Below are 18,688 nucleotides of genomic sequence, written 5' to 3' on the forward strand. Positions count from 1 at the left end.
ATATTAATAATAATATATAAATAAATAATACTAAAATAACACTGCTAGAAAGCATAAAGCAATCTGCCAAAAAACAATCTGAATTTATTAGTAACTCTATAGGAATGCATAAAATAAAGCAAATACACAAATCTAATAAAAACGTAATTTTATTTCAGAAGCAGGGCCAAAAATTTTATTAAAAAATTTAGAGCCCCAAGAATAGGGCTAGTCATTAAACTTCTAAAACATGTAAATGACATCCTAAAACACCCAAGACATGCTCGAGGCAAAGTTACTAAAAAGCATGAGTTAAATGTATCTGTCACAGAACGGCCAGGCTCTCCCGCCAGTCAATTACCACGATCCACGTCACCTGAGTTCTGATCACACGCACCTGCACCCCATCACCATCAGCACCCAGAACCATATAAAAGCACTCACCTCCAGTCACTCAGTGTCTGATCTCGTTACTGCAAGGGGAAGTCGTGGCCTAATGGTTAGAGAGTCGGACTCGTAATCGAAAGGTTGCGGGTTCGAGTCCCCGGCCGGCAGGGATTGTAGGTGGGGGATTGTAGTGGGGGATTGTAGTGAATGTACAGCGCTCTCTCCACCCTCAATACCACGACTGAGGTGCCCTTGAGCAAGGCACCGAACCCCCAACTGCTCCCCGGGCGCCGCAGCATGGCTGCCCACTGCTCCGGGTGTGTGTTCACGGTGTGTGTGTGTGAGTAGTGCATTTGTTCACTACTCACTGCTGTGTGTGTGCACTTGGATGGGTTAAACGCAGAGCACCAATTTCGAGTATGGGTCACCATACTTGACAATACGTCACGACTTTACTGCAATGTGGACTCTTCCCCGACGATCTCCAAGACGTTGAGTATTACCTCTGCAATCCTTACCTGTTGAAACTTACCTCCTGTTCTCTTCCTCGTTGTCTTCCCCGTCTCCAGACCGTCCTGTGTGTCCTCGGATTCCCCGCTCTCCTGTGTTTCACATCACCGCCTCGGCCAGCACCTGAAGACACGATAAGACACTTTAAGAAGCACGAATCATCACCTGCAAGACTTCTCAAGTTCACGACTCACCTCACCATTCACAGAACCCACTCATCCTGTAATAATAAACACGACTTGTTTTACACCTACCTCCGTGTTGAGAAGTGTCTGTTACAGAAGATCGGACCAACATCGGATACAGGATGAGTGCCACTGACCCCTTTCAGGAACTCGTCGACACCCTCAAGAGAATCCTCACCAACCCTTCTTCACCTCCAGCAGCGGCACCCACATCCACTCCTGTCAACAACATCACCAGCTCTTCTTCTCCGGTAATGTACGCCAGTCCCATGGCCCGACCAGCGCCCTACTCAGGTGATCCGGAGGAGTGCAATGGCTTCCTTTTGCAATGTTCGCTTACGATTGACTTACACCCACAGATGTTCCCCACAGATCAAGCTAAAATTGCATTTGTTGTAACCTCACTCACGGGTCCCGCACTTAAGTGGGCAGAGACAATCCTGAATCAAGCCGGCTACCCAATCCTTTGTCCCATTTCTGGCTCATTTCCGTGAGGTGTTCAGTAGCTCTCCAGGGGACTCTTCAGTGGGCGAACAACTGTACCAGCTGCGACAGGGTTCGATGACCATCCACCAATATTCTCTAAAATTCCGCACCCTCGCAGCCGCGAGCGGCTGGAACGAGCCCTAATTGTTAACCGCTTTCCGCCAAGGGCTGAATCCCCGGTTAAAGTTACAGCTAGCGGCTTATGATGACACCTATGGGCTCGAAAAGTTCATCCAGTTACCGATCCGCTGCTTGAATCAGATGCGAGCTTGTCAACCAGATCCCACGACCTTCACTGCCATTGCCACTCCTCCTAGCCACCAGCCAGCGGCCAGAGACCCTCCAGAAACCATGCAAACAGATATGCATCGTCTCGAACCTGCAGAGAGACAGCGACGAATAATGAATGGTTTGTGTCTGTATTGTGGTGGTACCGGTCATATGATCCTGGCATGTCCTCTTCGTCCTCCACGGCTGATGGTGAGTGGAATTCAGCCTTTTATTCCCAAAATGAACCCCCTAACCACTCACGCCCAACTGATCACGGATACCACTACTCTCACAGTTACCGTACTCCTCGACTCCGGCTCCGCGGGGAACTTCATTTCCGGGAATCTCTGCAAACAGCTCCACCTCTCGACCATCGCCACAGAAACCACCTACCAGATCCAAACCATAACAGGTACACCCCTTACTCGTCGCCTGGTTAAATTCTGTGTTGGACCCCTACAGCTCCGAATTGGCCAACTTCATCATGAGTCGATCCATTTGCTGGTTCTGGAGGGCTCCACAGTGGACGTCATCTTGGGCCGTCCTTGGCTGGTGGACCATGATCCCACACTATCCTGGAGGTCAGGAGACGTCCTGAAGTGGGGTGACAATTGCTTCCCTCGGTGCTTCCCCAATCTGCCTCGTCCGGTACACAGAGTCCCTACATCCATACCACTCCAAGCCACCTCCATCGAAAGCCCTATTGAGAAGCAATCAGTGGACATCCCCTCAGATTATGCCTCCTTCAGCGACGTCTTCTGCTCCAAAAGGGCTTCTCGACTTCCACCTCATCGGCCATGGGACTGTGCCATAGACCTTGTTCCGGGTGAGCCAGTACCACGGGGTAAAATATACCCCCTTTCCCTACCTGAGCAGAAGGCCATGGAGGAGTACATCGAGGAGGCACTCAAACAAGAGTATATAGTACCATCTACCTCCCCTGCTGCTTCCAGCTTCTTCTTCGTGGCCAAAAAGGACGGAGGCTTGCGACCCTGCATAGACTACCGTAAGATTAATAACATCATCGTCAAATTCAGATATCCCCTTCCTCTTGTCCCGGCAGCTCTGGAACAACTCCGCAGTGCTACCATATTCACCAAATTGGACCTCCGCAGCGCATACAACCTCATTCGCATCCGAGAAGGAGACGAATGGAAGACAGCCTTCGTGACACCCACCGGCCACTACGAATATTGGGTGATGCCCTATGGGCTCGTCAACGCCCCCTCTGTCTTCCAGGAGTTTATGCATGAGGTGCTCCGGGAGTATCTGCATCGATTCGTGGTCGTCTACATCGACGATATTTTAATATACTCCCGGAGCTTGGCCGAACACCGCCACCATGTTGCGGAGGTCCTCAGCCAGCTACGGAAATATCAACTGTATCTCAAGGCAGAAAAATGCATCTTCCATCAATCCTCTGTTTATTTCCTTGGTTACGTAATCCATAGTGGTGGCATTCGCATGGACAAGAGGAAGGTGGAAGCAATCACATCCTGGCCATTACCCACATCCATCAAAGAACTCCAACGCTTCCTAGGTTTTTCAAATTTCTACCGTCGTTTCATCGCCAGCTACAGCTCCATTACCAGCCCACTGACTGATTTGCTCAAAGGAGGAACCAAGTCTCTGTACTGGAACACCTGCGCCACGAAGGCGTTCAACCAGCTAAAGGAAGCTTTTACGACCGCACCTCTTCTCGTCCATCCGAATCCCGAATTGCCCTTTGTAGTCGAGGTAGATGCCTCCACCACGGGAGTAGGTTCGGTCCTTTTGCAGCAGCAGGGGACGCCTCCCAAGCTCCATCCATGTGCCTTCTTTTCTCGGAAGCTCAGCCCGGCGGAGAGAAATTACGACATCGGCAACCGAGAATTACTCATGATCAAGCTCGCTCTGGAAGAGTGGAGACACTGGTTGGAAATGATTGCAAGCACCATTCAGTGTACCTCTCCACCAGTTGTCTCCGACACTCCACCTGCCAATCCGCCGGGCTGTCCCCCTAACCGTCAGTACGTTCCCAGGATCCAACGCACACCACTCATTTACTCCACACATACTTCTCTCGGTACTGGCCACCCAGGGGCCAACGCTACTCTATCGCTGCTCAAGGAGAGCTTCTGGTGGCCCAACATGGCCAGGGACGTGAGAAGGTTCGTTCAGGGCTGCCCAGATTGTGCCATTTCCAAGAGTTCCCGTCATCTTCCTACCGGTAAACTTCTTCCACTACCCATACCCAATCGCCCTTGGTCACACCTAGGAGTAGATTTCATCACTGACCTACCCCCTTCGGACAACAACACTTGTATTCTCGTAATAGTGGACCGCTTCTCCAAGTTCTGTCGGCTCCTTCCTCTGCCTGGTTTACCCACTGCCCTCCAAACAGCAGAGTTACTATTTAATCATGTCTTCAGATATTACGGTCTCCCAGAGGACATAGTCTCAGATAGAGGACCCCAATTCATCTCCCGGGTTTGGAAAGCCTTCTTCTCCCTCCTAGGTGTGACCATCAGTTTGACATCCGGCTATCATCCCCAGTCCAATGGGCAGACTGAACGCAAAATCCAGGAAATAGGGCGATTCCCGAGAACCTTCTGCCACAACCGCCAGAACAGTTCCTAGGCTGGACCGAGTACGCCCAGAATTCCCTTCGCCAGGGCTCCACTGGACTCACTCCCTTCCAGTGCGTCAGTGTTAATTTTGGCAGGCGTTTTTGATTTAGTCTTAGTCTTTATCTTGAGACGAAAATGCTTAATAGTCTTAGTCACATTTTAGTCTATCATAGTTACATTTACATTTATTCATTTAGCTGACGCTTTTATCCAAAGCGACTTACAATTGCTATATATGTCAGAGGTCGCACGCCTCTGGAGCAACTAGGGGTTAAGTGTCTTGCTCAGGGACACATTGGTGTCTCACAATGGATTCGAACCCGGGTCTCTCACACCAAAGGCATGTGTCTTATCCACTGCGCCATCACCACCCATATTTGCAATACCCATTGCAAATATGGGTGGTGTTTTAGTCTAGTTTTAGTTCACCTAGTTCACCCATAGTTTTAGTCTAGTTTTAGTCGACGAAAAGTCATTGCATTTTTGTCAACTTTTAGTCATTACTTTTAGTCAAACTGCAGTTACCAACATTTATTTTGGTAGCTATTTTATATGTAGTATTCTAACAAAAATAGTCATCAATTCTTCTCTCTTTAGACCAAATCAATTAAGCTTAGTTATGAGAAATTTGAATCAAGGATTGAATTTGGAAAAACTGGAATAAATTTAAATGTTTTGGTAGAAATATCTTCATTTTTCAGATACAGTAGGTTTACTTAACAAGTATACATTTATTTAACATCTTTTGTTGGTTAACATTTATGACAGATAATTAGGAATGCTGTCCATTTAAGACGGAGGGTATGCATGTAATAGCCTACTGACATACATTCAGTTTTCACCCACCTGCTTAAGCTCACTTAAACCATAACGGACTGTATTTACATGAGATGCTCTACATGATAGACATTTGGACTGCTGTGTGTGTATTTGAGCACTGAGAACTGATCGCGCGCTGTATGAGAACTGAAGAAGTGGAGCGTGTGCGAGAGAGAGAGCACTTCTATCAGCGCATTTCCGCCTATCGCACCTTCACTGACTTTAAGTTAATCGACAATGAATTGTGACTCCCAGGAAAAACGGGACATCTGGTCACCCACTCCCTAACCCTTCGGTTGCTGAGGCCATTGTTTCAGATCGCTAGTTCGCGTTTTGGTAGGCTATCCGTCCACTGCGGCTGCCATACTGAGACTAGATATGCAAACGCACCTTATCCAATGACAGAGAAGCACATTTTGAAAGACAAGACAGTTAACTTAGCCTATAGGATGTATTTTGAATGTCCGGTAGTCCTCAAATAACATTTTAGTCCCGTCTCGTCTTGTTAACGAAGACGAGCATAAATTTCGTCATAGTTTTTATCATCAGATATTAGTTTTAGCTCGTCAACGTCTCGTCTTAGTCACAGAAAAAAGGTTCGTTGACGAATATTTTTCGTCGTCGTCTTCATCAACGAAATTATCACTGCAGTGTGTACTCTGCTTCCAGCCGCCCTTGTTCCCCTGGTCCGGGGAACCCTCGGACGTACCCGCAGTTGACCACTGGTTCCGAGAGAGCGAGGGAGTCTGGGACGTAGCACACCATCAGCTGCAGCAGGCAGTGCGCAGACAACGAATAACAGGGGATGCCCTCCGTTCCGCCACGCCCACTTACCGAAGGTATGGCTATCCACACGGGACATCAGGCTGCGCCTGCCTTGCCGGAAACTCAGTCCCAGATTCGTTGGCCCCTTCACCATTCTGGAACAAGTTAACCCGGTCACATACAAACTTCAACTACCTGCACAGTATAAGATCCATCCCACATTCCATGTCTCACTCTTGAAACCGTTTATCCCTTCTGTGTCCCCAGAGCCTGGCCCGGTCGAGGAGTCCCCTCTCCCACTCATCTTGGACGAAGGTGCCGTCTATAGGGTCCGGGAGATCTTGACTTCTCGGCGCCGTGGTGGTAAACTGGAGTACCTAGTCGACTGGGAAGGCTACGGTCCCGAGGAATGCTCCTGGGTCTCCAGGGAGGATGTCCTAGACCCAGCACTGCTGGACGAATTTCATACCAACCATCCTGACCGCCCAGCTCCACGAAACCGAGGAGACCACCACGACGCCGAGGTCGGCCTTCAGGAGCAGGCCGTGGAGAGGGGGGTACTGTCACAGAACGGCCAGGCTCTCCCGCCAGTCAATTACCACGATCCACGTCACCTGAGTTCTGATCACACGCACCTGCACCCCATCACCATCAGCACCCAGAACCATATAAAAGCACTCATCTCCAGTCACTCAGTGTCTGATCTCGTTACTGCAATGTGGACTCTTCCCCGACGATCTCCAAGACGTTGAGTATTACCTCTGCAATCCTTACCTGTTGAAACTTACCTCCTGTTCTCTTCCTCGTTGTCTTCCCCGTCTCCAGACCGTCCTGTGTGTCCTCGGATTCCCCGCTCTCCTGTGTTTCACATCACTGCCTCGGCCAGCACCTGAAGACACGATAAGACACTTTAAGAAGCACGAATCATCACCTGCAAGACTTCTCAAGTTCACGACTCACCTCACCATTCACAGAACCCACTCATCCTGTAATAATAAACACGACTTGTTTTACACCTACCTCCGTGTTGAGAAGTGTCTGTTACAGTATCATTGAGCTTGACGTTTTGGTTTGTGTGTTGTGATGAGGAGCAGGTGCATGGCTCTCAATGTGACCTGAGTCTCTGAGCTCCAGATGGCAGCTGAAGCACTTCGACTGGACGTACATGAGATCAGGTTGAAAGAGCTTCTTTGAGTCACATGATATGTTCTCACCATCCCAGGCATTAAACTATTGGCTGGCACAATGTAGTGTTTCAAAGCTATTCCAAATGCTTTCTGCGTTTCCCTCTTAATGGCCATTAGCTGCCGCTTTTTCCAAAAAAATAATTTGAGGGATTGATCTTCTAAGAGGTCGTATCGAACTAAAGCACTCTAAACTCAATGCTCCAAAGTGTTTGCACTTGTGCGAATGATTGAGAAATAATATGTTAAGTGGGTCAACAGAGACAAAGTACACACTCATCCAGCTGAGTGCGTCGGCTTGATTATTTGCAGTGTGGCAGATGTTTGTCGCTGTTGCTTACAATTGCGCTCTTCTTTTCTCTAGAATTTGCAGATAAAGGCTCATCCAAGTACAATTAACTTTAAATGAGTTTATTCTAATAATAGGCATTCATCAATTATTTACCAGGCTCTTCTCTGCATATGCAAATTCAGATGTCCCTCGCCATGGCAACAGCTTGCTGAATTCTCGCAGTACCCGGAGGTGTTGGCTTCCTTCGCCAAACTCTTGCCTACATCTCTCAGCCCACAGAGACCTGCTCTGAATTTCAGGAGCTTGTGAAAGAGCTTTTGACATTAAACTGGGTCTGGAAACTTTCTTTGAAAGCATGTTTCGTAAGCAAGCGTCAAGCGTGACATTATCTTCTTTAGTTTTTGATATGATATACTCCATTTTTAAGCCTATGTATGTCAACGTCAATGTCCTTTCTTGTGGATTTTAATAGTATTCTTTAAACATTCACGCTTATGGCAAGTTTTGTCAGTCTTGCATATGCTTGTTTATACTTTTAACTCTAGAGGGCGCAGTTGCACCATTTTTTAGATTGCACCTTTTAAACAATCACTGATTGATTGCGTTTATGCACCTTATGTTACAGTTTTTGTCACTTTGCCGTTACTTTGTATCAAATCCAAAATTAAAACCATAGTTTTGAAATGGAAAAAAGTTTCAAATATAAATAAATAAATAAAAAAGATGGCACAAAGCTGACATTTTTGAAAGCATATATAGGCCTACATGTTCAAAGCTTTGGGGTCAAAATGTTTATTTTTTATTTTATTTTATTTTATTTTAATTTAAATGATTTCTATATATCTATATATATAAAAAATCTAAATTTCAAATATTTTAAACAGCACTATTTTTTAACATTATTATTATTATTATTATGAGCACCAAATCAACATATTAGAATGTTTTCTGGAGGATCATGTGACACTGAAAACTGAAGTGAAATTTTTTTTTTTTTTTTTTTTGCTGTATTTTTGCTTGAATAAATGCATCCTTGGTAAGCATGAAGAGACTTTTTTTCAAAATCTAACTTAGTCTTTTGAACACTGATGTAAAATTGCTATAAATTTCATGAAAATTTGGAAAAATTGCTTACAACACCTTTGGATGTGTCCCGAGACAAAATCCATGAAGTTCACATCATGTCCTCAAGAGTGCTTTACTACACACCAAAAACACCAACTCTCTTTTCATAGCTGTAATTGAATTACTTAAATGATATTGTGCGGTTATATTCCACCTAATTCAGTTGTGGTTTTCCATAAGGTACACAAGCTGAACCTTTTCCCTTTTTTATTCGCTTTACATTTGAATAGTAGAAATTGTATTTACTCTAGTGTATTATGTAACATCACAGGGTGGGACTAAATCAGAGGAAAAACACTAATTGTATTTTTCTTGTGTGGCACACAGTATATCTATTCTTCGGTGTACTAGCTGGCAAAACAGATGTACTTTTAAAACAGAAAACGCCTATAAGTGCACACAAAGTGGGTTTGTATTTCTCATGTAGGGTAACAGTGGAAAAATCCATTCACGTAGGTGTGGACTGTTTCTGGTGCTATTTCTAAGCACAAATGAGCTTCAGAATGTAAGAGTGTATTTTTTACAGGGATTTCTCATTAAGTCTCTAAGGGTTTACACCCATGATGCAGCAATTCCCATTACACAGTCTGTGTTGAGCTTTTCTCTCTTAGTGACTGAATAATTGATTGTCCATCCACATCAGAGCCTTCTAATTCTAAGTGATTCCTCCATCCCAACGGAGTTTGGGGATCCCTCTTCAAAAACACGAGCCGTGCAAAGCTCTGCGATATCTTTGGGGAATCCCACCCTCTGGACTATCACAGGATGAAGACTAAATGACTCCGATTGCCGGAAACAGCTTGTTTGTGATAACTACTCAAAGACGGAGATCTGCCCACTGCAGCATTTCCTACTGTACGTCTCTTTCTCTTTCTTTTTCTCCGTCTTTCTTTTCCTCTCGTATTTTGTCACTGGGCAGCACGGTAATCCTACACCTGCCTGTTCTCATACGTTGTACTGTAACTGGCTGAACTTCTTTGACAAGTGCGAGGGGGTTAAAACACACTTGCAGCACAGAGCCGGGCTCCTATCTGGCTGCATCTCTCCACACCACACACACACACACACACCCATGCACACACTGGTATAAGAAACAGCCCGGGATCCAGACTCAGTCTTCTGTGAAAAGGAAAAGAAGAGAGAAAGAGCAGCAGAAGAAGAGCAAACAAACTGAAAACTGCAAGTTCAATGTTACCGCTGTGGAAAGCCTGACATGGAGCGGGCGGCTCGCCAACTGGAGATGTCATACGGTGAGCATGGCTGCAAGGAGCAGCATCAAGAGAGTGATGGGTTTGAATTGGAGAGCATGGCCAGTTTACCTGAAGACCTGATGCTGAGCGGCGACTTCCACAGGAAGTTCAAGAAGATCCGGACCAGGAAAAGGCCCACCATTCTGACATGTATGTGCTGATTGGCGCAAGACAAAGTGTTTGTTTGTTTTCACTGTCTGCTATGAAATTAGAGATTGGAGGAAAATTGAGAAACCGCTTTGCTAGGGTGGTCATAAGTCTTTCTGTCAAGCATGTGTGACATGCCTCAATGTCTATAGATATTTATTGGTTACCTCGAGAATGTGGCATCATGTTTGTTAAAATAGACTGTTAGCTTTCAGTTTATCAGAGTTGTGTATGAGCCAACTGAACACATGCAGTGAAAACTTCCATAGCGGTGTGCTGAAATGTGAGGAAATGCAGATCAAAGTGGAAAAAAGGCAAAAAAAAACAAAAAACTTGTTTTTACAGTATACACTAATTCTTAGCTGAATTAAGAGCTGATTTGCATATAGGCAAGATTTGGGTTTGTAAGATTTTTTTTTTTCGAGAGAGATTTGGCTACATTAATCTAAACAAAAAAATAGAGTAATATTGTGAAATATTATTATGAATTAAAACAACTGTATTTCATTTGAATATGTTTAAAAAATTTATTTTATTCCTGTGATGGTAAAGCTGAATTTTCAGCAGCCGTTATCGTTACATGATATCCTGCCAAAATCATTCTAGTATACTGATTTGGTGATCAAGAAGCATTTTTCTAATTATGTTGAAAACAGTTGTGCTTTTTAAATAGTTTTTGTAAAAACAGCAATTCACCTTTTAAGTAGTATATAATGAATAGAAGTTGAAAAGAACAGCATTTATTTGAAACTGAAATATTTTGTGACATTTTAAATATGTTTGCTGTCACTTTCGAAAAATATAAGGCATGCTTATTCATTTAAAAAAAGAATCTTATTGACCCCAAACTTTTGAATGGTAGTATACCTTAAAATTCAACATTAGGTAAATGTGATAAGTAATAATAATCATGTGAACTTTGTGCAGATGATCAGAAGTTTTTCTTCATTGAACTACAAGATGCCTGTTGGTTTTGCAATCATTAAAGCAAAACATTTTCCCTAGTTGTATAAGACTTGTTGGACCCCACAGTATCTATCCTGCTTGTTTAATGTGATAAACAAGTTTCATGTAAATTACAGGAGACACAGAGGCAGCTTAGATTGAAGAGAGACACTGCAACTGTTACTTGAGCCCTGTGTGTGTTAGCCTTTGTGTGTGTTTCCTTGAAAGAGTCTGGAAAGGAGGATAAAGTAAGAGTGTAAGGGGAGAAAGAGGGGCCAGAGGGTGGAGACAGGGAAAATCAGCACAGGGAGGAAAAGTAGATAGAAAAAAAGAGGAGTGCAGAGCTGGTACTGATATCCACAGTGACGCCTGCATCAGTGAGACATGCTTCACATTCCATCACTTCATCAGAGCTTGAAAATGCTTTTAATAGGCTCTTAATGAGACTCAACCCGCAGAACAACCTGCTCCCACTCCCACAGATGGCTTAAGACAAAATATTTACAAAGAGAAGACCTGCCAATGAATGCCTGTGATGGGAAAATTGATATTGTTTGTAAGGTTATGAAATATTTGCGAAGTCTCAGAATCATAATATTTTATTTTATTATTATTTTTTTATTTTATTTGAATGATTCCCTTGAGTTCTATTTGAGTGATTGACTTGAGCTGTTTTCCAAAACAGTGCTTTCAGCTGTGAGTTGTAATGCTTGTGTCCTTTAGCTTTTTACGTCAGGAAGTTTTTGGACATTTCCACCCATCAAGACCTCCATTTGCACTGTGTGGTGAGGTTGAGCAATAGTTCAGCCAGGACATTATGTAATAATCTGTCTGAGAGCCCCTTGCTGTGCCAGGTCCAATCTCATATCGTCATTGGGTCCGATCTGTGTGGGTTATGTCATCTTAATCACTGTTACCACTGGAGCAATGTTTTAATTTTTGGAAGATAAACAAAAACAGGGAAGAAGAGAATCCAGTGTCCCCTGTGGGCAAATTCTAATTGTAAATGCGTCACATGTGGTACTGTTGACATGCATTACTGTCTGGACTGTCTGGGGTGTTTGAATATGAAAATATAAATAGAAAAACTGTGCTAAAACTGTATAGTAACACATGAATATTTAAGCACTTAACATATTTCTGTTAAAAACAATCTGTATCTTGTTATCTTTACAGTTGTTTTAATTAGTAATATTAAAGCAGACACCACTGTTGTTAAATTTAGTGGATTCATATTAGTAATAGTAAGAATAAATAGACTGTTTTCCCCCAGAACACAAGTGGACAATTTAAACTGGCCTGATAAATAGAGTGTGAGCATTATGTAATTTAGGGCAAGTTCTTGACATCGGAGGGATAGAGAGGGGCATGATGGGATTATGGTGTGACTCAGGACGTGCAGTGCTTGCCAGCAAATCAGCAGTGTGTAACATCCAAAGCTCAATGCAAAATCTGATAGAGTCTGTGTTTATGTTTGTATTTGAGAGAGTATGAAGATATCATCATGCAGTCCCAGTAAATTATACAGAATGGCTTTATTGGTCCACCAGCCAGACTAGCAGCACCATACTGTAAGCATTTTTACAAAGTGCCTTTGTGAAGAAGACTTTTGCTTACTAGAAATGTCACAAGCGATCTTGTTTACAGCTGCATTGATTGGACTGGGGTTTGTTCTGTGCTGACCTTTGCTGACTTCTTGTGAGCTTTGGACTTTGTAGAAATTCTTATTTAGACCCTCAGCAAAAAAAATTAAGAAAATAGCACGTGAGACGTTACTGTTAAAATCGCCTTGCAGTTGTCTTTTTTCATATTTGACTGACACTTGTGATGAATGGGGACTTCAGCACTGGTTCAAGCCAAAACCAACAGTGTGTGTGAAAATTAAGAGTCACGGAAGGTCATTGGTGCCACACAAAAAGTAGGCAAAGGCTTTGGAATATACAGTGGCCCAAAAAAAGTGACCTTTGCACTATATTACAAAGATCTTTGCACTATATTACAAAATAACAAACCAAGTGGGATGTAATTTGAAAGAAAGAAAACATTTCACAAAAACACATTTGTTGGGTTTTAAATAAGAAATAAAATAGATAAGCTACCGTTCCAAAAAAAATTTTAATTTTTTTTTCCGAAGAATCCTCTTATGCTCCAAGTCTGCATTTATAATACAATTACAATAATGCAATTACAAATACAATAAAATAAAAGTGTGAAAAAATTATTGCCATTTAAAATAATGTTTTATATTTTAATATAATGAATCATGCATCAATCTAATGTTGGGAAAGCTGTTTTTTTATTTTTTAAGCAACCATTACGCCAGTCTTCAGTGTCATATGATCCTTTGGAAATCATTTTGAGAAGATTTGGTGCTCATGAATCATTTCTTATTATTTTCACACTTGAAAATGGTTGTACAGGTTCTTATTTTTGTATAAACTGTGATACATTTTGTACAGGATTGCTTGATGAATAGAAAGTTTTTTATGTGAATTTTTTGGAACAATATAAAAATATTTACTGTCAATTTTGTGATTTTGAGGGAAACTGACTTCATGCATCCATTAAAAATCAGCTTGAGACCAGTTAGTTAAAAGTAATTGCAAAATTGACGTGAAGCTCTGTCATCACCTGTTTGCAGATACTTTTTGGTTTAATTTTGGTTTTCATTTTGTATCTAATGCAAGGACATTCAGGTATTTTAAGTGAGATTTAAGTGTCCATTGTTTTTGGGGCCACTGTATAGTAATGCTCTATGGGAAATAAATCCCCTTAGATTTGCTCCTTGAATTCTAGTTTATCCTATTGCGTTGGTGTCTGCTAACTACCACCGTTTGGAACATGTGCAGGTACATACACTATAATAGACAAACAAACAGACATTGTCTGGGGCTTCATCTTTACCTGTACATCAGGATACAAACCTACCAGATGCCCATTTCCTGGACAAGGAGGACAGTCAAGAGAGTCTCTTTCACTTGGGATGCAAGCAAACAGAGGTTATAATTAACCACGCGGGGCTAAGAGGATTTCTCCCTGCACTGCTTGCAGCCTCTGACTGGGTTATTTAAAGTGAACCTGCCTAGAGAGAGAGAGAGAGATAGAAAGAGGGAGGGTGGGTTGGACACACATAGAGGAGGGGGGAGAGCTTAGCGGATCTGTGGCGCTCTGTTCTGGCTCAGTCTGTGGCGGCAACATCTCTGTTTAGCATCACTCTCCCACAGCAGACGATTCCACCTGCCTGCTCTGGACGCTGCTGCAGGCAGGGGTGGAAACGTATAGGACCTCAGCATCCTCTGACTTCACCGACTTGCAGATATGGCCAGCCAGCAGGACTCGGGTTTCTTTGAGATAAGCATCAAGTCCCTGCTGAAGTCCTGGAGCAGCAGTGAGTATCTTGGCGCTCAGAGCTGTGGGATCGCAGCCAGGCCTGGCGGGATGCATCCAGAATTAGTTTGCATGTGAGAGGGCGAGTTTGTTGCTCTGGTGCACGTGCTCCGGTGTTGTTGTCCTCATTTCTTTATTTAACATTCTGGGGATTTTATTAGGTCAGTGTAATATGGACTTTATGGCATGTACTGCTATCTCTGTTTTATTTTTGTGGATGTAGCCAGGCTTAAATGGATCCTTAATGCAAAAATGACAATTCTGACATTGTTTATTCATCTTTATGTCATTTCAAATTTTCTGAATGTAGAACACAGAAGATATTTTGTGGAAATATGGAGTCCAAAACAACATAGAGCCCCACTGACATTTTTCTAAATATCTTCTTTTGAGTTTAGCAGAAGATATAAAGTTATACAGGTTTGGAATGAGATGGGTGAATTATCATTTTAAGAACAGGGTGTTCTAATGCTGTCTGCGTATATAGGTATTGTAGATAAAGATGGAGCTCTTCAAACATGCTTTACATTTGATGCCATAACTTTGATATCAGTGAATAAAACTGGATCTATAACGTTATGTCAACACTGCTTCTGTAAGATCTTGGTGTACAGAACTGACTGTTTATTATGAGGTGAAGGTAGCTGACATTTTTGCATTGTAATCCCTGTACTGGTGTTCTGGTACACAGTATGCTCCCTAGAGCAGTGTGCATCAGGTGCCTGTTCTCACCAGCCTAACTGACCAATCAGCTGTGAGGGATGGTCAGCCCTCAACCAATCAGCTTGCAGCAAGAGTGGCAGTGAGCATTCTGTGCTGTTTTTGATAACCTAGAAGTGTCTTCTTAAGAAGTCGATGTAGATTTACATATAATACCTTTTTAATTAATATATATATATATATATTTCCAATATTACTGTTTTTCCTGTATTTTTAAAAATTAAATAAATGCAGTCTTGGTGAGCATAAGAGACTTCTTTTAAAAACATTTAAAAAATTGTAATAATTCCTCTGGTAGTGTCATATGTACTGTAAATATTTTGTCATTCCTCATGTTACAAGTAGTTTTATATGTTGTTTTTTGACAGACTGTTGTTTCTGTAATTCAGAGGCGATTCCTTTTTTTTTCACGAATTACGAAATATCTTCTTTTCAAGCTAGAATGATATCAAATATTAATAAAAACAGTACATTTTAAATATTTCGGACTGAAAATGTAATCCTCAGTTTTAGACCAGATCATAATCTCTATCTCTCTCTGCCTCAGAGTAAATGGGTGAAATGTTCTTATCACTAAATCAAATGTGCTTTACACAGTGTACCAAATATATTTTTAGCACTGGCTCAGAGGTTTAGAGCTGCGAGTGTCTTTAGGCCTAATGGCTAAATCCAGGAAAAATGTCCTTGTTTTTTTAGCTGTCATAATCAGCACGTCTCTCAAATATCTGCAAACACATCTCATCTTTCAGTTTTTTTGTTTGTCCTCCTGACCTTTTTGTATGACACAAGGATAGCCAACTCTCTTCAAATGGTACAGTGTGTTCGGGCAGTTACACAACCTGATCCTGTTACTCTGGGTTATAGTATACTATAGGTGCGGATGCCCATGGGCGTCTAATGTGTGACCTCTGGATGCCTTTTATTCTTTGAAAGGTCTGCAAGTCTTATTCTGTATGTTTAAAAAGTTTTTTTTTCTGTCATTGATTATGTCTTCAGGTCTTTAGGTCGCCCCTGGACTGTGGTGTGAAATATCGACAGTTTGGGATTGTACATGTGTAAGATGCTATTGAGTTTCAGCTGCAGATTCCATATCCATTCTTGCTGTAAACTTTTTTTCTGTTTGTTGATGAAAGTAACCAGTGGGATATAAGTGGGCGTTGTGTGCTAACAGTCTGATAACCATCTGAAAATGGATGGGGCTTTATGGGTCCCATTTATTTAGAGTTATGGCTGTCGTCCCCAGGGGCCTTTTGTACACAGTTGGGGTCTATGGATGTAAAAAACCCACATTATTTACATCAGTGGGGGATTTTGTTAGATGTTTTCACCAATTTTTGTTAGATGTTTTTCACCAACATTTTTCCTTTACTTGTTGTCCACTCCCTGAACAAGAAAAATGCTGGGAGGACACAACGGGATTTGTTTTAGAAAGAAAAAAGTGGTGTAATATATGTCTGCGTCTGTGTTTATGTGTGTGTGTGTGTGTCCCATGTCAATGTGTGTGTGTGTGAAATAGTGAGGCGTTGTTCTGTGTCTTGTATTGTCTCTGTTGGGAGCAGCTCAATGCTCAGAGGCTCCTCTGCAGAGCGCTGATGTAATGCTCTGTCTGAGCCCATCTCTTGTTTGCAGAGTCACATGTAATGCATCAGGCTGCCGTAATCATCCAGACTGGAACGCTACTACTGTAAAAAAAAATTGTTTTCTGAAGAAAAAAGAGTGGTGTTTGCAAATGCAAAACGCCATGATGCTAGTGTGTTAGTTGGAGTGTTGTCGAGCAGTATCTAGGGTGTTCTACATGAGTTCTACATGTTGAGGTATTCTCTTGCTAGTCGGTTACTCTTATTATGACAGTTACCTTGTAGTAACCTGATGAAATCACATTCATTTACTAAAAACTGAATCTTTAGTTTCAAGATAGACTTATTACTTCTTTTGAGACTTTTGATTACTTCTTATTACCAGCATAATTTCAACTTTTTTCCCCAAGTTTTTTAACAAAAAAAAAAAAAATCATAATCAGTCCCAGAATTTCAGTTGAAGTTACACTACTCATGAATTCTGAAGAGAGAATCACGGCAAACAATCTTGGGCAAACTGAACCTCTTTTTTAAAAAAAAATTTTATATTATGTATCCATACCCATAAGGGGTTAATATATATATATATATATATATATATATATATATATATATATACAAACCCGATTCCAAAAAAGTTGGGACACTGTACAAATTGTGAATAAAAACAGAATGCAATGATGTGGAAGTTTCAAATTTCAATATTTTATTCAGAATACAACATAGATGACATATCAAATGTTTAAACTGAGAAAATGTATAATTTTAAGGGAAAAATAAGTTTATTTTAAATTTCATGGCATCAACACATCTCAAAAAAGTTGGGACAAGGCCATGTTTACCACTTTGTGGCATCCCCTCTTCTTTTTATGCAAACGTCTGGGGACTGAGGAGACAAGTTGCTCAAGTTTAGGAATAGGAATGTTGTCCCATTCTTGTCTAATACAGGCTTCTAGTTGCTCAACTGTCTTAGGACTTCTTTGTCGCATCTTCCTCTTTATGATGCGCCAAATGTTTTCTATGGGTGAAAGATCTGGACTGCAGGCTGGCCATTTCAGTACCCAGATCCTCCTTCTACGCAGCCATGATGTTGTAATTGATGCAGTATGTGGTCTGGCATTGTCATGTTGGAAAATGCAAGGTCTTCTCTGAAAGAGACAACGTCTGGATGGGAGCATATGTTGTTCTAGAACTTGGATATAGCTTTCAGCATTGATGGTGCCTTTCCAGATGTGTAAGCTGCCCATGCCACACGCACTCATGCAACCCCATACCATCAGAGATGCAGGCTTCTGAACTGAGCGCTGATAACATTTTGGGGTGGTGATGGCGCAGTGGATAAGACACATGCCTTTGGTGTGAGAGACCCGGGTTCGAATCCACTGTGAGACACCAATGTGTCCCTGAGCAAGACACTTAACCCCTAGTTGCTCCAGAGGCGTGCGACCTCTGACATATATAGCAATTGTAAGTCGCTTTGAATAAAAGCGTCAGCTAAATGAATAAATGTAAAAATGTAAATGTAACAACTTGGGTTGTCCTTGTCCTCTTTAGTCCGGATGACATGGCGTCCCAATTTTCTAGAGCTTCAAATTTTGATTCGTCTGACCACAGAACAGTTTTCCACTTTGCCACAGTCCATTTTAAATAAGCCTTGGCCCAGAGAAAACGCCTGCGCTTCTGGATCATGTTTAGATATGGCTTCTTTTTTGACCTATAGAGTTTTAGCCGGCAACGGCGAATGGCACGGTGGATTGTGTTCACCGACAATGTTTTTGTAGCTCTCGTGAAATCCAAAATGAGCCAATATTTGGCATGACATTTCAAAATGTCTCACTTTCGACATTTGATATGTTATCTATATTCTATTGTGAATAAAATATAAGTTTATGAGATTTGTAAATTATTGCATTCCTTTTTTATTCGTAATTTGTACAGTGTCCCAACTTTTTTGGAATCGGGTTTGTATATATATATAATTTTGTGAAAGATCTTTTGAACTTTCTCAAATAATCCAGAAAAAAGTGTCATGGTTTCAACAAATATATTCA

At 42.0% G+C, this 18,688-nt stretch overlaps 1 protein-coding gene across 1 annotated transcript in view; it reads left to right on the forward strand.

Moving 5' to 3' along the window:
* Positions 1-14,133: 14,133 nt before the first annotated feature.
* The window catches only part of LOC306851858 (protein furry homolog), a 60,541-nt gene continuing 55,986 nt past the window's right edge, over positions 14,134-18,688 (forward strand). Inside the window, exon 1 of the mRNA XM_079388334.1 lies at positions 14,134-14,341. Coding sequence (XP_079244460.1) covers positions 14,272-14,341 — 70 coding nt within the window. The 5' untranslated portion in view covers positions 14,134-14,271. The remainder of the gene's footprint in view (positions 14,342-18,688) is intronic.

The sequence above is a fragment of the Barbus barbus genome (assembly GCF_936440315.1).
Source record: "Barbus barbus genome assembly, chromosome: 31".
Lineage (NCBI taxonomy): Eukaryota > Metazoa > Chordata > Actinopteri > Cypriniformes > Cyprinidae > Barbus > Barbus barbus.